This window comes from Centruroides vittatus, unplaced genomic scaffold (genome assembly GCF_030686945.1).
Source record: "Centruroides vittatus isolate TY-2023 unplaced genomic scaffold, ASM3068694v2 contig_694, whole genome shotgun sequence".
Classification (NCBI taxonomy): domain Eukaryota; kingdom Metazoa; phylum Arthropoda; class Arachnida; order Scorpiones; family Buthidae; genus Centruroides; species Centruroides vittatus.
Window position 1 is genome coordinate 377,171 of NW_027122438.1, and position 27,005 is coordinate 404,175.

At 26.6% G+C, this 27,005-nt stretch overlaps 1 protein-coding gene across 1 annotated transcript; it reads left to right on the forward strand.

Annotated features, from left to right (window-relative positions):
• Positions 1 to 125: 125 nt before the first annotated feature.
• LOC136980340 (proton channel OtopLc-like) lies at positions 126 to 26,678 on the forward strand. The gene is given in 8 exon segments (XM_067276432.1): positions 126 to 306; positions 925 to 999; positions 23,270 to 23,384; positions 23,460 to 23,724; positions 23,804 to 23,857; positions 23,860 to 23,963; positions 24,554 to 24,728; positions 24,804 to 26,678. Coding segments are annotated over 8 exon segments (1,737 nt in total). The 5' UTR covers positions 126 to 271; the 3' UTR covers positions 25,718 to 26,678.
• Positions 26,679 to 27,005: the final 327 nt, after the last annotated feature.

The window sequence follows — 27,005 nt, forward strand, 5'->3', positions numbered from 1 at the left end:
ATAAATTTATCTGAAAATTAAAGAAATTAACGGAAATAGTATCGAATGGATTAAAAACAATTTTACCAAAAAAAAAGGGAAAAAAATAAAATGTCGTGCACGAGTTACGAGCATCGGATGATTTAACATTGGAAAATTCTAGAAATAATTTAGAGGTCGGAATATGGTGGGGCAGTAGCACTCAATTCCAGCTTATCGATCCGAGCGACCCTCAAGACGATGTCAATGGACTCGACCCGAAATTTTGGCGCCTTTACTCCATTCGTTTTCAATGGTTGAAACTGATCCACTTTTTCTTGATAAAAGGTGAATATTATGCGTTTTTTATTTCCTATAATCTATATAATATTTTATTCAATACTCGCGCAATTCTAATATTACACATTCATTCCTTCTCTTTCACATATAGGCAATGACAAAATCGGCGTAACCTTCGATAAATAAACATTATCAATTTTTAATAAGAATTATTGAATTAAATTCAATAATTTCCTAATCATTTTTATTGCTATTAAGTATTATAATTTATCTTGCCGTTATGTTAAATTTTAATTCCGTCATAATAGCTTGAAATTTTATATGCGGCCATCTTTATTGTAAATATCAAAATCTACCTTATGAAATCATAAGCTTATTACATTTTTATAGATTTATTTTTTTAAATAACTTTTAAAATTAAAATGTTAAATAGCTTATTCGTTGTTTTAATATCTTTATTATTTGTCGTAGAAATAAAATATCTCTTTAATCAATTCATTAATAAATTTATTCTTATTTTAATCCTATATATATATAAGTAGCAGGCCTATAGACATTAAAATTATTCTATTAAACTAATGCTGGTAGCATGTATACTAATTTAACATGTATTAAACGTGTACATTTAATTCTTTCAGATTTTTGATAGAATTTTATTAATTTTAGGGAGCCTATTTCAGTTATAATGGCAGAATCCAGAGACTTTGAGATTGAGTTAAATGTTAAAAGCAAAATTAAAAGGTGAGTAAGCTAATTAAAAGTTAAATGATTTATAAAATATATAAATACATATTATAATTTCTAGAATACCACAAAATCTTTCCGAAACATATAATAAGTCTATTGATAATTTAAACAATAAGATCATTATTCTGTTTGTGTTTTCATGCATATAAGCATGTGTATAATCATCCAGGTTTAAAGTTTCTGTTAACTTAAAGTATTCTATAGTTTAAAGGTAAAAGAAATATTTTCTCCTTGGTTTTAATTACAATTAATATTCTACTTATATCTAATAATAAGATTGATATTATACTATTTACATTACTTTCTTTTTCCTTACATATCGTTGACTTTGATATCCGATAAATTAATCTTCCGATGATAGATACTATTTTCCTATCAATTTTGTAGAGAATATGGTATTTAAATTTTGATTTACCTTGAGGAATCATGTAAAATAACGAATTTACAATATTTCAAGGTTTAATCACTTAGAGTAAAGTGAATTTAAATATGATAAGCGTATTTTATGATTGATTGATCGTCCACTTTCTTTGAAATAAAACTGTTACGTGGTAAATCATAGTGATGTAGTTATATTTTATTATGAGTGATGGATGTTATTTTTGATCTCGGTTGCTCTTCCTATCATCTGCATAATTATTGGGTAATTACTATAGAAATATCGATAATTTTAGTAATTTTTTTTATAATAGCTTTTTCTAAAAAATAATTTAATTTTTTTAAAGAAAACTTTGATTGAAAAATCATTATAAATTGTGAATGTTTTGAAAAAATGCAAGCCTTATTTTGTATTTAATATAAAAGAAATATGACAAATTAAGTCTAATAAAATGATGATGAAAATATATATATATATAATATAATATATATATATATATATATATATATATATAATTTTAACAGTATTTTTCTTTTTATATATACCTATTTATATACTTGTCGTATTATATAACAGTACTTTTATATTGTAAAACAATTGTTGTTTGCGTTGTTTTGTGTTTTGATATTTCGAAAATATGTACAGTACATTTTTTTAAAAATTATTTAATATTTTGCTTTATGATATGATACTCAATACATCAATAAAACAAAAGAACTAAATAAATTCTTTGTTCAATTTTTTTAGCAGACTTTAATCTAACATTTAATTTATTTAAGAGATTTATTTTTAAATCTCCTGCACGATTCAACCTTTGTTAAAATCCGTGATTTCGTATTAATAATTCGGTAATTTTTTTCAACGTGGATAATTATTTATTGAATTCGAACCATTCCCCATCGAAAAACCCAAATTTTTGATCCAAGGTAAATCTTATTATTTTCTTCACGAATCGAATTCGTGATGATTTCCGGATGAAACATTCGTGAAGATTCATCCCCTGATTTCAACTATTGATTTTCTTTATAATACTCATATTGTTCAGACACTTAATTATAGGCATTTGTAACAGCTGCCTTCCTATTGTTTTATATAAAGTATATAATTTAAAACCTAAATATTAAAATTTCAAAGAGAAACTTACTCGTATTAGAATGTCTAGTAATAATAAAGTAAAAGTTTTCACACTAATTTTAACTTATTATTACTTTAATAACCACTTCGAAAGATTTATTTGATAAATTATCATAATAATCATATTAATTTTAATGTAATTTTTTAATAAATTACGTTACGTAACATGATGAATGAATTAACTGCATAAATAGAAAATATAATTAAGCTCATTTCTATGAAAATAAAAACGGGGAAAAAGAAAAAAAATAGTAAAAATTATAATTACAGAAACAAATTCGGTAAATGAGAGTAATAGGAGTAATTGAAATGATTTTCGCTCCCACCTACTATTTTTGAAAGAGGACATTTAACGATGTCACAAATCTCTCTTAAAACTAATTGAATATAATGAGTGATTACCCATGACCTGTATATTTTATTAAAATTACTAACAGTAAAAAAAAAAAAAAAAAAAAAATATTTAAGAATGATTTTGTAGCGGTAATTAATGTAGTCATTAATCATGTATCATCCGAGAATATTGCAAATGTAGGCGTTAGTTCGCCTATAAAATGTCGAAATTTTTTTCAACAATAATATATATATTTGCGAAATTTAAAGTATTTTAAAATCGTCTACTTATCTTTGTGTTTTTTTGTGCTATTTCCGACGTTTCCCCTTTCTCAAAGGGGTCAAGTGTTTCTACATCATTACAGATTCATTTACGCTTTGTGAATATTCTCATCGATAGAGTTAGTGCTCGGAACCGTATTCTCTAAATTGCTTCGTGCGAAACAAAATACTAATGTTCAGAATGCTTTTTTTGGCTTTATGATAGTTTTATTAACATTTTTACTAAAGCTAATTGACTGGATTGTTAATTTTTCTTTTTTCTGACGACGATTTGATGATATTTTATTCGAAATTAATGATTTTGACCATATTAAACTAAAAAATTTTTTTTTATTTAATTTAGAAAATTCTAAAATAAACTCCTAATTAAAATGCTGGTCTGAATCTATATTGATATTCTAATAATAGTTCTCAAATTTTGTGAAAAAAAATTTTTTTTAATATATTTTTTTTCATTAACTGCAGTAGTATTGCCAGTTATATTATAACAGCTAACGTTAACAGTTGTATTAAAGCTACCGTTTATTATGTTATTGAAATGGAGCATATTTATTGTTTGTTAAATATATTTAAAAGTATAAAATAAATATAATAGAGCTATGCAATTGCGATCGACGATATTTTAACATTTTTATACCTTATTTATAAAACATTTAATGACAATTATAGTTTAGTAAATTTGATGCACGAAAAGTAAAACCTGTTGGAGTTGGAGTTATTTTTAGTAAGGGAAATTGTTATAATTCTGACCAAAGACCAAGGGAAAAGTTTCACTCTTTATAACGTTCTAAGACGGATCTTCCTGCACACAAACAACAATCACAATCAGCGAACTCGCAGACTCAGGTAAGCAAATGTCTTTTATTCTCTTGAATTTTTTAGAAATATAACATTATTATATTTTATACATACGCATTCCAAGCTATATATAAAGTTTACGCGTGTATATATTTAATTACTTAAAATAGACATAAATTTTCTTAACGCAATTCCTAACCGGTTAAGTTTGTATACGAAACTACTTTGTATAAAATAACTGTAAATAAAATTATAATGATGAAATTTCAGTACAAAATAACCGTACTATTTATAAAATTCATCATAACTATATTTAGAATTTTAGTAACCATCCTCACTTAACACTTGTATTCGAATAAAAGGAAACTAGCGATAATTATGATCTGAAGATGTTATACACACTTTACCCGGAAAACTAACCTTCCTTCAGAAAAAGATATAAATAGTACAGCGATTTTTTAACGATAAGTGATCTTATATGCATAGTCATATAACAGCATTAATTCAGGTCGTCGACTTTTTTTTGTAAGTTTATGAAATGATTTTTTTGTTTTTTTTTACACAATTGTTAAATCCAGACTTTTGTTCAGGATACAAAACACGTGACTATATTACACACTTAACATTATACATAATACTTAGCATTTTTTTGTTCACCAAAAAAAAAATGCATCGATTTGATATCAGAATGATTGAGAAAGACATAAACAATTGAAAATCTGTATAGAATTAAGGTGTATTTAGTTACTTGTCTTAATTTTGTGTTACTGTTTAGAAGATTTTAATTGTATGTATTAAAATTGTAAAACATCTTTAAGACAGAATCAAATTGAAATAAATGTATGAGAAAAAGTTTAAATCATTCCCTTATTTGTTTCGCATTTAAGGACATTTAATAAAAACGAAAATAGTTTTTCATCCTTGCCCTTCTTCATGTTACTTATTTCGGTATTTATATAGGTGAAGGATATAAAAACCCAACCAATCAAAATTCGTTAATTGTTCTAAAGATTAATATTATAAAAATACATTTAAGATTAACATATTGTAGGTTTCGAGATCTATTTATTTCGTAGTATTCTAAGTAAAGCTTAACTGCTTTTTATCTTATGATATTTTTATAATTAGAAATTTCTTCTTATATTTAATTATTTTTTTTTTTTAAATCAATTAATAATTTATTGTATTCGAAAACGGCTATTATTATTATTATTTGTGGTTAATAATCGAATGGTCCTGATATCACGAAACGCAATAATACGTCATTTATAGAAAAATATAAGAAAGAAAGGTCAAATAAATTTCAAAATATCGGACAATTCAATATTTTCTGTGCATCGATAAAGCCGGTAAGTCTTATTTTTATTGCCTTGCTGCTTTCCAAGATTATAATGCTTAAAAACCTGGTATTTTATCCAAATAGTTAAGATTTTTATTATTATTTTAAATTTTAATGTTATTTAAATATTTTGCAAATTTTTCTAAATATATAAGAGGAAAAAATTGAAGAATTTTCCTAATTTTGTTCAACCAGAAAATGTACAGTTACCAGGATAATATTTTTGTAAGTTCCATCAAATTTATATAATTAATTTAAGTATCACAAATATTTGTCTACGTTAACGATTGAAATATGATGAAGATTCTCTTCTCAATATTTCTTCATTTGCTTTAGATATGAACAAATGAAGTCAAGGACTCCTTCTTTCTTAACTCTAAACTTCAAATATTAAACATTGTATATAGCTTTTTAAGTTTAAATATACACGATAAACGGGATGTCCGGATAATATATAGGGCCAGTAACGAAGTTTGTTCACTCGAATTCGAAAGTTATAATCAGGACCGTAGAGAGGGGTGAAGTTCGAGGAGTTTGTTGAGATTTTGGAGAAAACTTGGGAACCCGTAGTTGTTCGCATCCCTATCAAATTAATGTTATTTTCACTGACAGAAAATAAAATCTTTACGACTGCGCTTTATTAATTTCCCTATCTTAATGACTTATTTGCCTAACGCAGATGGAAGTAAAATATATAACAGTAGAGCATCGATTATCCGACTTAATTGGGGACTGGGGTCGTTCGGATAACCGAAAAGTATGAAAAAATACATTATTAGTATAGTGTATTAGGCCTGGTTTAAATACTATCCTCCCTTTCATGATCGAGCCAGTGCTGCAGCTAAAACAAGCAAAAATTTGACAAAAATAATATTAAAGTAGCCAAGACATAACCAAATATTGTAGCGCCACATCACTAGCGGACATTTGAATTTGCTGACTAGAACGCGGTCGGTTAATCGGGAAGTCGGATAATCGATGCTCTACTGTAACTACCATTCGAAATATTCGAAATCTATCGCGTCTTGTCTTGTACACGACAACAAGACATCACACGTCAGAGGTTCTGTTCATTTGACGTCGTATTCACGTGATCTAGGAAAACGGCTTTTCATCTTACAAACACGGATGCCATAGACAATTTTCCCTCCAAAATAAATACATTCCTATTAGCCTACGTTTTTGAGTCTACTCCATTAATTTCCCTATCTTAATAACTTATTAGCCTAATTCAAATGGAAGTAAAATATATAACTACCATTCGAAATATTTGAATAAAAACCATTTTAGACAGCGAAATTTTTAAAGTAAAAAAGCTTTAAATGTCTAAAACAGTTTATTGTTTGTATACAGTATATATATATATATTTAGTTCTTGGAAAAATCGATAAAAAAATTATTTTTCCTTTACTAACGTATTTAAAATAAACAAAGCTATGTAATTTCTCCACTTCAAATCAAATAATAATAATTTAAATTTTAAATAAAAATTATTTGATATTGTTAGGAATAATAATAAAAATAATATATAGTTTTTTATTTATTAAATCATTTTACATTAATAACTGATATATTTTTCTATTCACGTTATATTAATTGAAAATGAAAATGTATCGTATATTAAATTTATATTTCAGTTTTTTATATTGATACTTACAATTTCAGATTCGATGTTTATGTATTTTCATAATTAGAGATTATTGTATTTACTTTTAAGTACATATAATTGTATCTAGACATTTAATTAATATATAGAACAGAATTAATAGTTTCAATATGATATTTCTAAATTTAAATACTAAATTTGATTATAATTTTTTTATTAAAAAAGTAAAGTAACTGTATCGTAACTGGCATATATATTTAAATTGTGAACAATTTGGCTCATTATTAAATGATATTCTTATTCTGAAAGTAATTTTAGTTGAAAAAACATATATGCTAACTCTATTTTAGATGTTCCATATTTTATTTTATTTAAAACGATTTATTTATTTAGCAACTCATTTTTTCATCCCTTTAATAAATATAAATATTTTCCAAACAAAATAACATTGAAATAAATGATAATATTTATTATATTTTAATAATAATTTATATATTTATTTTATTTAATGAAATAAAAATTCAATGTTAAAATATTTATTTTAATAAATTATAAACATCTGGATACTTTTTCTCTATACAAATACTTTAATCAGGACCGTCGGAGCCCTTGTATGGAGCCTTTTACCATGTTTTTGAACAAATAAAACATGCAGAATGTTTCTCTATTAATGAAGTAGACTCAAAAACATAGCTAATAGGAATGTAATTATTTTGGAGGGAAAATTGTATATGGCATCCGTATTTGTAAGATGAAAAGGTTGTTTTCCCAGATCACGTGAATGTGACGTCAAATGAACAGAACCTCTAACGTGTGATACCTTGTCGTGTACAAGACAAGACACGATAGAATATATAAAGGGTATTCCTGTTGGCCATGCCCTTTAACATATTATAATTTCCATTGTGTGGATTGGTTGTCTTGTGGTAGAGAAGGAAGATAAATTCGGATCGAATGAGTTCTCGGTCAGGAAACGGTAGGAGGCATGTTTTGGGTAAGTTTATTGCTCATCTATAAAAATAGTAGTACAAATTTCGTATTGGTAGAGATTCGATTCGATTTTGACAATCAATTGTTCGAAGCGTAGATGATATCGTAAGATTTACTTATTATATCTTTACTTTATAAAAATAGAATTAAAGACATTTAGTTTTATCATTTCGATCTGTTTTGTTAATATTCAACTTGAATGATTGCATGACAGCGAGTAATCTATTGAATTTGTTCTTTCGTTGACATGTTTTTCTGTTTACGTGATTGTGGAAAGTATTTTGAGGTAAATTTCTTTCAACGATGATTGAGCTATTGGTAAAAATAGGATAAATTTTATATTACTTGAGGCGATCGTTACGTTACATTGCACAGATTGTTTACGTATTCAGCACTTGGATTGGATTGAGTATCGTAACCAGTAAGTCTTGAAGATTACGAGGTGAGTGAAGTTACATTTTAAGAAATTCTATTGAGTTCGAAGCACTTATAATGTGAAATACTAAGGATTATAATTGGAATTTAGTACAGAGGAATTAGAATTATTGACAGTTTTAGTTTGTTAAATAAAATTAGATATGGAAAGTCCATAATCTCATATGAGAAGTTATGAATTTCATTGATTTTTTTTAATCGTTTTATTTCTAAACTGTTTATTATAATTAACTAATTAGAGTAGCCTCATTAAACTAAAGTTTTTACATAAAATAGAATACATTTACGGAAAATTCCCTCTGATTTCACGATTACAATTTGTTTAGCAATGTTGATTCAATTTCGTATAGGTACAGTACAGTACTTTCCCACGTAAGAAATTCATTACGCAAATAGAAGTAAATTTCGGTTGTCCTTGAAGAATTTTGACTAAATCTCGTAATACTCGTTTAATTAAGCGAGAAAGCGTTGTTAAGACAATACGCGACAAAACAAATATGATGCTCGAAAGATCAAAAATACTATAGGACGGAACTAAAATTGTCATTGACCTCATTTATTAAGTCATTAAACTGTGCAAGATTTTCGTAACGCTATTGTTGTATTTGGAGGAATATTTGCAATCGCTTACCGACTCAAATCATTTTTCGTTTAGATAAACTTTAGTTATGCCTCGTGATTTCGATCATTCGTTTACTTCAGTTAATCACGTGTCTGTTTATAACATTTTATGCAATAAAATAATGATTTATTTTAAAATAACTGGCAGACATAACCTACAATTCAACACGATTAGGAAAATTCATTCAAACTTTGTACGACTGGAAGCAAATATAATGCTTGTATTATGAAATGGTGCGGAATATTAATATTTAACTGCAAATAAAATGCCTGTAAAAATGTCACATATCTTAATATTCAGATTTATTAATATTTTCATTTTTTGATAAAAGATTGCAACACGATATACTTAAACAACTAGATTAATCGAGATATAAACTGGTCCTATCAAATCAAATTAAGTTTAGGTCAGTATTCATTTCAGGGCCACTCCGACCTAACCTAAATATATACTATATAAATATGAACTTCTCGAAGAAACTTTTTTATAATTATTTTTTAATACTTTCTGTAATTCAGCATTTATTATGTCATTTGAAATTCTAATATAGTTTTTTTTATATATATATTTAAAAAATTTCTGTAATAAACTATTATGTCATTTAATGCAAATGAAATCTTTTTATCCTATATAATTAGTTTTTTCTAACTATTTCCTGATTATTATTATTTTGAAATATATTGCGAAGCTAAACATTAAATACAGTCCGTGTTATTTTTAATCCAATGTTAATCATATAAAAATTTAAAGGTTATTTTTACAAAATTGTAATTTTTGCAATCACTCAGACACAAACACCGTTGCATGTTAATTATTTTTACAGACAAAATACAAAACGTAGGAATTAAATATGTTTCTAATGAAATTAATTAAATATTATTGAATTAAAAGTTTTATAATATATTTGAATAATTAAATTAAGAAGAGGTAAAGTTTTAACATTATTCCATTCGCATTGTCACAATCTTATGAATTTGGAGAGAATTCACATAACAACTTCTCAAATAGTTTTAAAAATTCTTGTTAGGCCTATTCTAATTGTTAATAATCCAAAAAGGAATTAAGGTGGGTCCTGTATTCTTACAAACTCGTGAACCAGATACTTTTTGGAACATTTTACCCTCACGTTTCTCTTTCTTTCATCACGAACTAGCTCATTGTCGATGCTTAAAGGCTTCTTTCTACCTAATAAAGAGTTTACAAAATCTTTTCGTGTATAAATCTCGTAATATTTATAAAATATGAACACAGTTTATTACATAAATGCTCATTACAACTTTTCCCTTATCATTCGATCACACATTCCTCATTAATTAATAGAATTAGGAAATTCGATTGTTTCTAAGAATATAATTCGTGAATATATAGTTGTTTTTTCTTGGAAATATTTTACTATATCATAAATTTTTATTGACTTTCACAAAGGATTTTCGATTTAGTTTTTACTTCGTAGCGATTGGAGTTAGGGAAAGTGAAACGTTCACTAACCTCAAAGTACACAATATGCTGAATATAGGACAAAAATTTCTTCCTGTTAATTCTCATAACAATATAATGTAATGTGTTTTTCATTTATTTTCGTTACAAACGTTGTTTTTCTCAATCCGCTTCTTACTATTTACAAATTTCAGAATGACTTAAATAATGCATAAAATAATAAAAGGGGATTTTATTTACTCGTAAAAATTCGTTTTCTGTGAATAAAAGTGATTCTCTGGCTTCGGGTCGAATAAGAACGCTTGGTTACTTGTATGAATAGGCTTTTATATCTGATACGGTACGTTACTGTTATGTAACGAAAAAATGAAGCCGTAAAAAAATATTATAAACTTCAGTAATCAATAAAGCATTCCTCTGCATAAATAAAATACATTTCCAGACATTTATGCCTCCTAAATAATTAGAACAAAAATTAACGCGTGAAAATTTTTACACACTTCTTATTTTTTTCTATTCCTATAAAACCAACCATAACTTTTTTATAAAATAATTCTTATGAATTTATTTCTATCATTATTTGCTCATTTTCTTAAAAAATTATGTTAAAAAGCGTATAAAATCATCAATATATTAATTTAGGTCAAATACAGTGGAAATAGTTTATTGAATCGTCTACAGATGGCATTAATATCTATGACGTAAATATTATGCGAAAGTCATTTGAAGATGATAATGATTTTAAGTCTATTTTGTTGTTTAATCAAATAAAAGATTTAATTTTTATTTGTAATATAAAAATTATTTTTATATACTGTATTAATAGATTTATACTATATTTTAAAAATAATTATTTGGATATGGGATTAAATTATAATTACAATTCACAGATGGCGCTACGTAAAAAAAATCGTTCATTCGATTCACATGGTAAACACTTAACAGGAAATTTTGATTAAGTCATATGAAATTTGTTAATTAAAATAAGAAAAATAACCACAGATCAGTATATTTCAATATGGAAAAAATCTAAAAGTAGTTGTTTATTATTATTAACAAATTAAAATTAATTGATGAATATTACATGTCATACATAAAAACTTAAAAGTTTATTAGAATTTGGTACAATGGAGATAGATAATTTGAATTTAAATTATTTATATCATTTTTCATTCTTAAATTAGTTTAATTCGTTGCGTTACTCACGATCATGTCTATATACAGTAATTCATGCATAAGTGTCTTGGCGGTTTTGAGGTCCAGATTTTCAAATTTGGCCTCAATTTGATTAATGTAGAGAATGTCTACAGAATAAATAATTATTTTATTATGGAAGCGTCTATTTACGTACGTACAAAATTCTATATTATTTTAATGTAAAGGCAAGTATAATCAACTCTAGAACATCCAGAAGAGTGGCCTCACTTGTCCAAAGCCTTAAGCAATGCCTGTGGCAAGAGGCCAATGCCGACATCATGCCTCTCCAATTCTTTTCATCCTTAGCAGATGCCGAATAACTAATTTGACAACATGCCAACCTAGAGTATAACTTTTATGTTACTTTGTTGATTTGATATATTTCTCTTCACCTTTCAGTAATAGCCAAATATATATTAGCCATATAAAAATACTCTCAATTTAAATATGACACGAAATATATATACTATAGAATAATTTTTCTTGTAAATGACATATTTAATCTGTTAATTATATTATTTATTAGACAGTTCTGAGAAATGTAATTTCTTCTTACAGATAATCTCAGTATGTCAAAAGAGACTTCGCACATTCTGAACGGTGGCTGGCTATCTTTTGTACTTACTAACAGTGATCAAGATACAATGAAAGAGACCGAAGATTGTTATCACCATAATAGCGCATCCATCACGTTGGATAAGGATCGCATCATTAGTTTGTCGTCCTCCAGAGAAACGTGTCTCAGTTCTTACAGCAGGAAACCTCTTCCTAAAAACGCCAAGTAGGAATATAATCTGATATTAAAATCGAATATAACTTATTTATTATATTAATGCTGTTTGTTTTGGGTGCATTTGAATTTCGAAAGGTTATTTTCACTCAATAATTATGCAGTTACAAAACACCACGATTAAAATTATCGGAATGATTAGTTATAGATGATGAAACCAAGTTTTGAGTGCAATGACACTAGAATTTGCATCTAATTGAAAGATTTTATGTAATGAAACGATAGGTCTAAGTCAATCTTAAGTTAAAAATAATCGTACGCACAAAAGTCGTATAATCTCTAAAATTGCTTAATAGATATATTAAAGTTGATGAATTTTGTGATTTTAATATATACAAAATTGTGTCTTACAATCCATCCTTATATCGCAATAAATAATTCGTTGAAATAATGTACTTGTTAGTGCATTCTTTTTCGTGAAAGTGTTAACAATTCGCGAAAGTTGAGATTATATAATTATAATTATCAAGCAAAAGTAACAACATTGTATTTTTATTGTTTAAAATAATAACGTGAATCAAATAATGCCATTGTATTGTTGAAGGAAGCATTAGCACAATAGTTAACGTTTACGTAACGTTTTCTTCGATGATTGTACTACTTCTCTAAACATTCAATATCATTTTAAAAACAGGAAATGCTTTTTAATAATTTAAATTACTTTTTAAATCATAAGTTAAACTTAAAATTGATCTATTTTGCAATTTTTCATGCTAATGTTTGTTAAGAATGGCATTCATCTTTTGATTCAAATAATAATAATAATAATAAATTTCTGAATTTCCTTCATTATGAATACACGATATTTCAAGGGTATTTAAGGGAAATACTGTTAAAAGTAGAGCACGGTTCAGGAAATATTGTGTTTAATTATTGTTGTTTTGGGGCAAGTTATCTTTAAATGAACTAATCAGTTATTGTTCTATTAGTAATATTGATTTTAATTTGCACATCGTCTTCTTATAACGATTATATTTTATTTTTAAATTATGCAAATTGTTTTATTTAAATGTCTTAGTAATTTACAATAATTAATTAATTAAACATCACATACATCTGAAAATAAAAAGAAATAATAAAGCTATACATAAATCTTAATTTTATTTTATTAAAAGTTTAACTTTGACGAATTCTTAATTGTTCATAGAAATTCTTTACAAAGGAATTTATGTTAAGAAACGCTTTGAGATGTGAATCTCCATTAATTAGTTGTTTGATTATAGCGTTGACTGCAGTTAAGTCTCGTATAATTTTACAAAGCGATTTAATACGGCACGATTGTTCTAAACAATGCTAAAGCTATTACGGTAATTGTTTTGGTAATGAAGGGATAAATTACTTATAGTCTGCCTGTTTGGTAAAGAATTTTTCCATACAGAAAAATACGAAAAATATTATATTTATTTACGACTATTCTATTTTTCAGTTCAATTATTTTTAAAGAAATTTATTAATATAAAGCGGAAATAGTGTATAAAATTAAGGTCCAAGAGATTTTTCCACTTCATCGATTAAATAAATCTAAGATTAATTTTTTCCTGTTAAATGTTTCAGTATCTATAGACATTCCTTCCGAATTAAAATCTATTTATTTATTTTTTATTTTTACAATCTTGAGCAATGCCTCCAGACAGGAGATGACTTCTCCTGCCCCACTAAAGCCACTTACTAGTAGAGATAATTAAATTATTTCATATTAAATATTACAGAAATTCAACGAGATTATAATGTTTTTGAATAAGGGATCTTCACACAAACTCATTCGGAACTAATGACATTTTTGATCTGAGAATAACTTAGTTTAATTCTAGTTTTCCTTCTTATCAAAAGCAAAAAAAAAAAAGACATAATTGAGTTAACTTTTATAATTCAACCCATATTTTGAAAGTCATCGGTCTAAAAAACTATATACAATTTTTAAAATAACATTTTAATAGAAGGAAAGATGTATCAGATTACAATAAACTTAATTTAAAAAATGAAAACATAAAATCTGTATTAAGTTTACCTCAATAACATTAGTTTCTTTTGTAATATTCTATTACGAGAATAAACTTCGTGGAAAATTACTTTAAATAGAAAATAAATTTGTTTTCGTTTAGACATAATTGAAAAATCTAACTTGAAAACTGATGGAGATTTTTTAGTAGAAATAACCATTAGAAATTTGTAATTGAAATTCTTTATAAAATATATCATTCTACAAGTTTCAATTTCGATATTTAAAGATGATGAAGTGCTGTATATATATGCGATGAAATGAAAACATATGTAATATATACCATGTGTAATTCAACACGATATTTTTTATTTCTCTTATTAAATGACACGAGATCAAAACGATTAATTTAAAATTCTGTTTATAATTACATCTGAGGAAGCTGGGACTCAAGAGGAACTTTACGAGTTTTACTTACTGCTTGAAGAGTTTTGACATAACAGGTTCAAAGAGGGAAAAGCTCCAACGTAAACATTGGTAGCGGTTACGTGACGTCACACCATTCCCATTGAATAGACGAAGTCGGCCGAGCAGTCAAACAGACGAATAAAGTCAGTGTGCTGAGTGGTCGCATCTATCCCCTCTCTCTAGGTCAATGGAAGAAGGCGGTGATCTGCAAGTAGAGGTGAAGACTTGCAGCGCTTCGACCGTTACCAAGAATGACATTGCAAAGTAAGATTTCAGACAAAATCAGATTCCATTATCTTCACTAACGGTTAAGCGCGCGAGATTTGTACATCATCTGCTTTTGTTATTACGTCGCATACATTCGGTCATTTGATCTTTTAACCTCTGTTCATGCCTCTAGACCTTGAAATATTGTATATTTAGTTTCTAAAATTATTTTTCTTTATGATGAAAAATGATCGTGCCAAAGTATGAACAGTTGAACTTTTGTAGTTTGCTTAGACCTAGTTCAAACTTTAATATTTAATAAGTAATTCTGTTTTCAATATTAGAAAAATACTTCGTAGAAGGGTATCGAATTTTACTTTGTAACTTTATCATATTTATTCTTCCGGTACTAGCTGGATACTGGCGAAATTAGTACCAGTTGGCTTACATTTCATGTCCACTATAAATTGCAACACACCTCCTTTGTGTAAAGCTTTCTATTAGAGTTTTCTAGAACGTAAAATTAAAAGATATTTATATTTTTTTTTCTAAACTGGAATTCTTCTTTTGGGCGATATTAAGGACTGCATTGTTATGTAAACAATAGCACTTCAGAGGAGAAATTATTCTTATTCACATAATTTTAAGGTCATATCTTTTAAACTAGATCTTTTTATTTGGAACCGAGTACCGATTTTGAAAATGGCTAAAGTCCTTGAATGATGAATGGTATCAAGTGAGGATATATCTCACTTCAGTAACTTTTATCTAACACCGGATACAAATATCTGTTGTATTTTTGTAAATCGAAAATATCCCATCCATTTTACTTCACACAGAGTTTCAATAAGTTTCCTGTACAGTCGAGATCATTTTTTACAGCCATCTTTTTGTCTAGTTAATGATTAAATTGACTTATCGTACGCCTATTTAATTCTAAAAATTTTAAAGCATTATAAATACAATTCTTCTACGCGTAAAAACTGTATTATATATAAAAATTAGAAAAAAATCATATATAAATTAATTAAAAAAATTAAAATAAGGTCATTTCTAAATTTATCCTATTAAAAGATGAATGTAAATAACTCATTATCTGTAGTATTTTTATATAATTATTAACCCTTTCCCGACAGCTATTTTATCATTAATTAGTGAGGTAATTAGGCATATTTATTAATTAATTGATAGAAAATATTTTGTCAATATCACGAACAATCAAGAGTGTCGATGACCCATGACCTACTGTTCGATGTTCTACTTTGCAATTAAAGGTCTGCTTGGATGGTCTGAATGGGAAAGCTATTTCTGCATGCTTCATATTTAATCGACGACCCAGTTGGCGGGCACGAAATTACTTTTATTCATCCGTTTCAGATTTCATCGTTAAATCTGATGAATCGTCAGTCGCATTTATTTATTATTAATACATTTAAGTTATTTACTTTGAAATTTAAATGTTAATTTTAATTAACTGAACAATACGTAACAGTTAATTAAATGGTTGGAAATAAATTTAATCGCGTAAATTACTAACGATTGCTTACATTGGTTAATTTACGCTATTTCGTTTTTAAGAGTTGAGTAATTATTCATAAATTAGTAAAGATGACATTTGTTAGATTCACTTGTGTTCCGGTTGAAGCGTTTTATGGCCTAGTCTCTAATTAGATCACGCATAAATAAAAGTACTCTAGGTCGATTTTTTGCTAAAACGAAAAAATACATATCCGAAGAAAAAAATAATCTGACTCTGCATTGCATAATGACACTTAATGAATAGTTTTTATGAAAAAGTTATCATCCAAATATCCGTTTTCTGTAAGTTAAGTATTAAACTTGGCCTCGATTATGAACTCCCAATGCTTTCCCTCTTAGAATCTTCTTTTTACTTTAGAAGTGTCCGTTTGCATCGTTTGAGCCGAGGAAATTCTTTTTATTATATAAAAGCCGAATGAAATGTGTCGTACGTCGTTAATCTCTTTTTTTATGAAACGGGTTTTCTTCAAGAAGGACATTGATCCATGCGTTGCAAAATACTTTACAATGGCATATGTGTTAAAGATTAAATGAATCGTAAATGCGTTTTTTTATTGTTTGGTTTGTTTAAAATTTACGAATAATTTCAATTAAATATAAATTATTTTAAAGTTTTAATATTAATTACAAAAATTTAATGATACGATCACTGCACTGTAATAGGGATTAAGTTATTGCCAATAGTAGTAGTCTTTGTGTTCTGACGATTATATTATAATAAAGTTTTTTTTGTTAACTCGATGATGATTGGTTTAGATGACAAGAAAGAGTTTGTTGTATTTTATAGATGGTTCTTCACGTATGGTACAACTTGATTATCGAATGGCTTCTCTGTGTAATCACGCTCTGCTGCTATTTAGGTTTGCCAATACCAGATGGAAACTGGTGCCTATAAAGGTCGATGTACGCTATATTTGGTGGTATTTTATTGCCACCAGCCACATTATTGTGTTTTTGTCTCGCGGCTCTTAACTTATAATTTATAAACAGTTTCAGGCCACCAGTTCAATTTTTATTACATTGTCCGGAAGGAAACAGAGCATTCTTTTTATTTCTTTTCAGAATTTATTCTTTCTTCGAATTTAAAAATCCCATTAAAAATATAAGTTTTATGTCTTTCAAGTTTGGGAAAATAATTGTAAAGAATATGACTTTCAAAACAGCTTTTTTACATATTAAATAAATATATTTAGGTCTTTATTTAGCAATAATAATAAATTTAGAAATATTAATCACTTGGCGAGGTCTTAGGATATTTCCAAATTGATTTACAATATTTTAAAACGGGTTTACAATTATTAAACTAAATAATAACTAATGGATAGAAAATAACCTTGAGAGAATATAATGCTTCTTATGAATTATTGATTCCGCATGTTTATAATCTATCCCATGTTATTATATTGTAGGAAATTTTTTTATTAAATTTAAAATGTCATACTTAAATGGTAATATGTAGGTGATATTAAAAGTATATTATGGCCTATATATTCATAATTTGAATTGTTCATACAGAAGTGATGATGTTAAGTAATGTATTCCCATATTAACTGAAGAAAGGTACTCGAGTGGAACTAGAATAGTTTTTCTACTTATAATTTAATGAGATGGTTATCTTTTGTTGGCATCATTTTATGTCGAGTATTGTAATGATGGTATTCGTTTCTTGCCTAATTAGCTGTTCAAGTCTCGAATGACAGTAAACATTTCAGTAGCTCGTAAATAGCAAAATAATCTTAATGCATTAGGTTTTGCAAAATCATTACGTGGAAAAAATTCACTTAAAATCTGACATTTATTTAAAATTAACAAAAATTACTTATCAGAATTTCTATTTAATAAAATTTTGATTAAAATGAATGCCAAATGAAAGGAATTTTTCCTTCATTTTGTATATTGAGGATGAATTATTATTGATATATCAATACATAAACAAGATTAGATATTATAAATTTAAAATGGATGTATACTTTTAATTTGCACCTACGTGTTTAATACAAATGTTAATATCGTTATTTCTTTTTAAATATAGTGTCCTATATTATAGTATAACGTTTGGTTAATGAAAGAAAGATCATTGAATTTAAGCATTATATATGTTTTTTTTTTTCTTTTTACAACTTTTCAAAGCTTAATGCAATATAAAACTATTATATTTTGATAATGTTACTGTTCTATTTTCATATGTAACGTGAATAAATATAATGACCGCAAGGTCCACTCACGATTAAAAGGTTCAGATACAGAATTGTTATTCTCTTTCAAAGCATATCACTAAACAAATACTAGACTTTTCTATTGGGTGAAGTTCAAAATAACAATATAATAAATTTTCATATATAAACACTGTTGAAGTTTGCTTATTTTGTTTGGAAATGGAGACCTAGGCCTATATTTTAATAAAAAAAATATGACTTTTAAGTATTATTTAGGACAAAATTAACATAATAAAAAATCATAACATATTTGTAGAATATAAGAAAATTAAATAAGGTAATGAATATTTTAATGAATAAACGAATTATTGCTAAATATTAAACTTAATGTATAGTACACTGTAAGTTTCGTTTATTAATCTGATTTTAAATTATTGGGAACTGCCGATGGTTTGCATTTAAATATGAAGTTTAAACTCGTAAATCCAATTTAACTTCTAAAATTAGCTCTATCTAAACGAATTATGTTAATAAGATACTATAAGTGGAATAATTATCCTAAATGTAGCTAAAATAGTAACACACCACATTACAATTTCGTATTACAAACAGTTTATAGATCATAATTTGAGACATCACCTCTCCTAGATGTTTACTGTACTAATTGAATCAACTTCAGCCGGCTGTTGGGTTTCCTTATACTGTAATTTAGTAGATAAAATATGTTATAATAATAGTTAATATCCTGCTGGTAACGACGAACTAGAAATAAATAAGAAGGGAACAGATGTGATATTTTTAAATTTATGTCTAATTCCATTTGGTTAGAATACGAACGAAGGAAATACCATAAATTTAAATTGTGTCTATAGCATTAAATATGTACAGAATAAAAACTGAACAATGTATCAGGAATGGTTTTTGAAGAGAAATTTTTGTTAAAGGACATTTTTTTGTTCGTCGTGTGTCACTTTTTTAAAACACATTTACATGTTTCTATGAAAAAGAATGTTGCAATTATAAACTGTATTCAAGGAAAGAATATATTTTTAAAACATTTTTCACTTTCTTATTGATTTATTTCGTAAATATATTTGTAAAGATATATATTTCTCATTGGAATTTTCATTTGAAAACAGCTATTAAGATAGTTTCGACTTTCTATTCATTTTCTACTCGTGAAAGATCGACGATTTTAAATTTTATGCGTATTTTATAGAGCATCAGAGAAGATTCATTTGAATGTGACAAATCTTTTAATAAAATTTATATTTTAAAGTAAGTGTAAGTAGAAATTTATATTCAAATACACCATCGGTTTCCTTATGATTGGCTTACTATCGTAGCAAACTCGATTCGATTCGTTAGGCACATTTCAGATTAAACCTTTCCGCTTGAGGCATACTAAATTGCATTTAGTTCCGGAGAGCAATAAAACAGAAATAACCAGAATACCAAAAACAATAAGGGAAAGAATTATCCAAAGCTTTAAATATTTCAGTTAAGACACATTTCAAAACAAAAATTATTTATTTAGAAATACAGTATCTCTTAGAAGAACGAACATTTCTGTATTAATAAATAATAAGTTTCGAATTTTCTATAAGGATTCTATAACCACATATATATGCCTTTTCACTCAATGATCTCATTTTAAATTATCGGGAGTTATATAATTTAAATATTATGTAACATTGCTGTTATTATAGGGAAAGCTAGTACTATAAACTTTTACTGAAGGGTGCTTCGTTCAGAAAACGAATCGGTTATATCTCTAATCTTATGTGAAAAGTGATGGCTGATGATATTTTCTTATGCAGCTAGGATTATTATATTGCATAGTTAATTAGAAGTGCAGTATCTAGATAGAACGTAGGCCGTCTATTTTCTGTTTAACGTTGACAGTAGGTCGTGAATGTTTGAATTTGAAACGATGTGTATGTAGTACGTACAGTACATTTTTTAATAAATTATATTTCCTAACAGAAATTTAAGCATTTCATTTCATTTTTCTCAAAATTTATAGCAGCTGTTCAAACTTTATCGACTATCTCGTTCAAAAAAAAAAACAGATCTTTTAGTGAAAATTCTTCAACCAAAACTGCATAAATCATTATGTAAGATAAATAATATCATTACATTCTAAAAATATTTTTCTCTTCATTTAATTTATTTTTATATTCTAAAATTTTGTATGGTTTAACGAATGTGATTAAATTTATAAATAATACTAATTTACATTCAGATTTTATTTATTAATTAAAAATCTTAGAACTTTAATGACTTATTTTCGCTTACTATTTTTGACCACTTAATTCGTCATAAAGTAAAAATATAATGTTAAATAACAAATACAAAAAAATCTTATAATTAGGTTATTTTTTATTTTAAAATATTGAAGTTTAATAACATTTAATTAGTAATATTAAAACATTTTGTAACATTACTCATTTACTTATTATAACGCGTGCTCATTTCAGAAAGATCTTGTAAATTTATTACATTGGAGATCCATAATAAGATCTCAATAACCGAGATCGTATAATGTTATAGGCTGTTATTTCAAGCTGTTTACGTATGTAATGCTCTTCTTAAATTGTCTTTTGGTTATTTATTCTACTTTATAAATCTAAGATTTAAATCTTAACGCGTTTCTTAACACACAGTTTATTGTTTATTTATTACACTATAGCTTATTATTCAACTAAAATATACAATGGAATTTAAAATAAAAACAGAAAACATGGAATTGAAAAAATACAGTATATATATATATAATTTTAGTTGTTAAGATTTATTCCTTTAAATCGAGTCTACGGCCAAAAATTAAAAAATAAAATAAAAATTTAAAGCTAATATTATGTGTATAAATTAAATCTTAAAAACTTATTAAAAGCCTCTTTTGTTAAATACAGATAATTCTAATTACATACAAGTCCTGTATATTGTAAATTTATCGCAAAATTCTAACTCATTTCACTTCTAAGGACAATAAAATACCAATAAAACGAATCAATTTGTTCTCATTTTATTACCATTAAATTGAAAATATCGAATAAATTATTCGATATTTTCAATTTAATGGCAATAAAATATTAGATCATTGACATAAAATTAAACAAAGTCTTGTAGAAAGTATCTTAATAAAATAAATTTTATTTTATTTTATTTTTATAAGCAGACGAATTAATTAGAGTATATGAAAGTCTGTTTATCTTACTAGTGAAACACAATAGTCATTGAACAATGACAAAATTTTATCTCAAGAGTGTAATGAGCTGAAAGAATGTGTAATAAATTGAGGCAGCAATTACCAAAAGATAAAGCAGAATCAGTCGTAAATGTGTTTTTGTTGTCCAATTAGAAATATTTGATTGATTGAATATATACTGTACCTTTTTTCTTAAAACTTTAAGTCTGAGTAAATTAAAGTAGAAAATGGTTTTGAAATGAATAAAATTCTCTTTTTAAGGATCGGCATATTATTATTAAAAATAATATAAAATATATAAGCTATACTTCTCATTCTAAATTTTATTTTAAAACATATTTGATGACAAACCCTTGTAGCCTGTAATTTATTGATATATAATAGTAAATATATAACAGAAAATAAATATTTTTATAAAAATATTATTCTGTAAGCATATATTTTAATTAATGATTAATTAAATGAAATATAATTTAGTTTTACTATTTTTATATACTTTTTTTTAAGTTAAAGTCTAATATAATATTTGAATAAAAAAGAAATTAAGTAAACATTAAAATGATTACTGTATATGCGTTACATTGTTACATCATGTAATTTATAAGATACCGATATCAATTAAAAATATTATACACAACTTTAATCTACTTTCAGAAATAAATCGTTTACTATAAGGAAAATGAAGTATTGCACTTTGGCTAATTATTTTTACCTTTCTCTTCGGACGATCATTTATAACGATAATAATTGGATGTTTGTTACTTTATCATTAAATCAAAATGTACTTATCTAAAGATCTGAATGGACAATGCACTTGAAATTGTAAAAAAACCCTTCGAAAAAATAACATAAAAACAATAGCCTCGTTCGCTATTATTGTAATAATAAATGTTAAATCAGGGGATAGCTAGCTTTTTGAGGATACTTGTGTTATTATTAACGAAATATTATATACATATACATCTATTTTAATTTAAAAGAAATCAGTTCTTGCACTATACAATATCCTAAATAAAACTTGTAATTGATGTAATAAAAATGAAATTAATTACAGGTAAATGATCCTTGTTTGCGTTAATTTGGTAAAATAATTACATTATTACAATTCGTACATAAGCATTGAAGATAAATTATTTATTAAACGTGCTCTAGCATAACGATCGCATCTCGTCAGACAACGGTGAACGTAAGGAAAAAAAAAGAAAAGTAGAGCATGCTCAGTAAACGTTTATCAACGGTCGGTGAGAGTCGGGTCTAGGTGACAAACCTCGTTGATGTAGGACATTAGCATGGCCTGGAGTAAAAGACAATTATTGCTATTTATATTTCGAGTTAAGACAAATTGAATACAGGTTAATAAGTCGCTTATAAATGATATTGAAATGGAAATTTTATATTTTAGGACACAACAGTTTATTATGATGAGTTCTATGTATGCCCAACTTTTGGTAGTCATTTGTGTGGTTTTTTTTACATCGGAAATCGTAACTCCTCATGTACCTTTATTTTACTTTGAGGTAAGTTTTAGGCATATTTTCTATTTAATTTATAGAAATGAAATTAATTTTTAATCTTATTATATTCTGTTTTAGGGATTTTATATGTTTCTTTATTCCGTGAGTTTGTTGTTTTTGTTCTACGTGTATATTTATCTCCTGAGAGATCCGCATATAGGCCTACCGAGTACACACATGAAATCTAGCAAACTTAGTATTTTGGATAGTTTGAAGAAAATAACCGAAAAATCACCGAAATTGGAAGTAGGAGATGGTCCAATTCCACCTCGGTTAAAAAAACATCGAGTTTCAGAAAATGACCGGAGTCACGGCAGCCTTTTTCTTAGAATCGGTGCCATTGGTGAGTTTCAGTTCGGATTAAAAGTACAATACAACTTCCGGTTGTCAAAGTTAACGTGCCACCTACTTTCTCTTTTCAGCATTCGGCTTGGGTACAATGGTCTATAATGGCTTGGAATTTGGATCTTTTTTCGAGTACCGTCTACGTCTCCTTGTTACAGCATCCTATTAGGAATTAATCCAATTTTACAGATGATGTTTACCTTCGCTCAGATGTACTTCATTTTCGTTAATGCACGGGTGAGATAAACTTACACCTTTCCCATATTAAGTTTAAAAGCCGTTGATAACTAATATAAGCGTATTTGTTTTCAAACATCGATGAATATTATTAAAATTTAATATAAAAATAGCATTAGTTAACAAATTTTATACTTGTTTCTGCGATTTTATTAAAAATTTTTAAGGGATAAAAATTGTAAACCAAATAAAATTAATAAAAGGAATAGAATGTTTTATATAAATCAAATAGTTATCGTGACTTTTACTATATAATATATGAAGTTCGCTTTATATTTGTTATTTGAACCGTGAAGACAAATGGACCGTTAATTTGGATAAGATAAATGACATATAATTTAGAAATAGAATTTTAAAAATATTTTTATATTAAAATATACGGAATTAATATAATTTATGAACTTATTAATTAGTTTAGGCTAAAAATAAACAATTATCGTAACTTTGAACCAACTTTTAAATTTTATTTCAAATTATCGAATTATCGATTTTTATAATTCATATAAAAAATTGAAGTTATTAAATCGATAATTCGATTAATAGAATATATTGATTTTCTGAATTTTTATTTAAAATTCACTATTTTCTAGTTAAACATCCACAAATTTAAAGTTTTGGCTAGGTTTGGCCTGATGCATGTAGTAGCTACCAACATCTGCGTATGGATTAGAACCTTAGGCAAGGAAACTCTACAAGAAATAGCTGATCATCAATTAAAAACTGGAAAAGGTAGCAGTTTAGAAGAGCTTATTCTTCCTTTTAGAGGTGAATGTTCTCTCTATTATAATATAAAGAGTTAAAATAAGAAAATTAAATCCTAATTGTTTTATATAATTTCAGAGAATTATACTGGCAATCGAAGTAATCCATGTCTGAAGCACGATATTATGGGATCGATAGTTTCTGATTCGTCTCCATTTCTTTATCCATTTATTGTAGAATATAGCCTGATAGGAGCGGCTGTTCTTTACGTAATGTGGAAAAATATCGGCAAAGATCCAATTTTCCAAGTAGAAGCAAATAGCGAAGACGGAATATCTAGGACTTCTAGTTCTCAATCAGTACGTTCAGTTAATTGTGCAGGATCCAGTAAAGGGCTCTTCTTCGGGTTGTTGATGTTGGTGGCAGCTACCATTTGTTTGATTGTCTTCTTTGTCCTAATTCAGCATAATAAGTATAATTTACTCGCAATCTATCTATCAGATTTATCTCACGGAGCAATTATGATCTTGACTATTTTTGCAATTATTATCGGTTTCTACAGAGTCCGGTCTCTGCGTTTTCAATCTGATCGCCACGATCATCTAAGAGAAATTTTACTAAGAATAGCAGCTTTTGGTCTATACATGTATGCTATGTTTAGTATTATTGCTGGTTCTCTGTCTGCTATGGATCACACTCCTAATCTTCTAGTTATGGTCACTAGTGGATTGACTATAATTCAAGTAACTTTACAATCATTGTTTATTGCTGAAGTCACATGCCGTACTACATATTTACCCGAACATGACCAAACAAAACCTGGAAGACAAGTAGTAACATTTTTATTAATGGGTAACATGACTTTGTGGATAATATACACTTTTGAGATGCAAAAAGTAGAAGCCAGCCCAGTACAATTAGGTTTTTACGGATTTTTAGCATGGTCAATTATAATCCGCGCAACTCTTCCTTTAAGTATTCTCTATCGGTTTCATTCTTCCATAACATTCGCGGAGATATGGAAAAATTCTTATAAAGCTGTTGCTTCATGATCGATCAGTTCCTGTTTTAAAATTTTTTATCTTTATAAAAAACCAAGAGTAAGCAATTGGTGATCGGACCAGATCGAAACACGTTAAGAAGAGCAATAGAAAATTAATTAATTAATGTTAATGTTTCTGCTCTTGCAGCTATAATTTTTAAAGAAAGTATTTCAAAGGAGATTTTTCAAACTACAGTATCAAGATTTTGTGATATTTTATATGCGTAATTTTTTCCACACAATTTTGTTTTGATAAAACTTTGAAAGGCAAATAACATTCCGAAATATAATTTTACAAGAAACTGAAGCATTTAACAGCATACGTAATTAATTATTTCAAATAAATGTATAGATATTATGTAGATTATATAGGTTAGATATGTAAAAAGTAAGATATTCCGATTGATTTACCGAAATCTGTACAAGTATTTGTGTATAGTAGGTTATGTAGAATGATTATTATTGTAGAATAATATATGAAAGAAAAAATTCACTTAACAAAGCTAAGCTTGCGCACAACAAAAATTTTAAAACTTCGTTAACAGATGGCAGCATCGATACAATATAAATTAAAGGCTAATTGTTCGTTAACAACGTCTGTTTGAAATCATCTCATAAAGTTTATTTATAGTCTATTGTATGTAACCAGATAGTGTAAAAGTTCTAAAAAAACCTTTATATGCCTTTGTCATAAATATGAAAAAATCATCTGCATAATTTTTAAAAGTTTGAATACTTTACATCGTAAATTAATTATTTCTGACTTTTAAAAAAATTTATTAGCTAAAACTTTTTTTAAAAAAAAAGGATATATTAATACAGATCTGTGCCATGTGAATATTTATAATAGCTTTTATACATATAGTTTGTATACTTTTGTATTGTGATACTTTTCATACCGTATGTAGTTATTATAAAATGATTTTAAAGCATGTTATCTATGTCACCTGAAATATAAAATTTGTTTTTATGTATTAAAATGTGTACTTAATTTTTTACTCTGTTTTTATTTGAAAATTTTTATAATCGTAATGTTTAAAATATATCTTAGTATTAATATCTAAAGACAGTTGAAAACATTCCACCAGATTAAATACTCGATACACACGTACTGAATTATATTATCTGTGTTATTTATCTAAATTCAGATTGCATAGAAATCAACTAAAGTTAAAATTTTTCCTTTAAAAAGAAAACGGGTTCATTTTTCATCAAAAGTTCAATCATTTGAAATAAAAAATAACTTGTTTTTTATCATGTTTAAACTGTTTTACTATTTATTTATTTATTGTTATTTT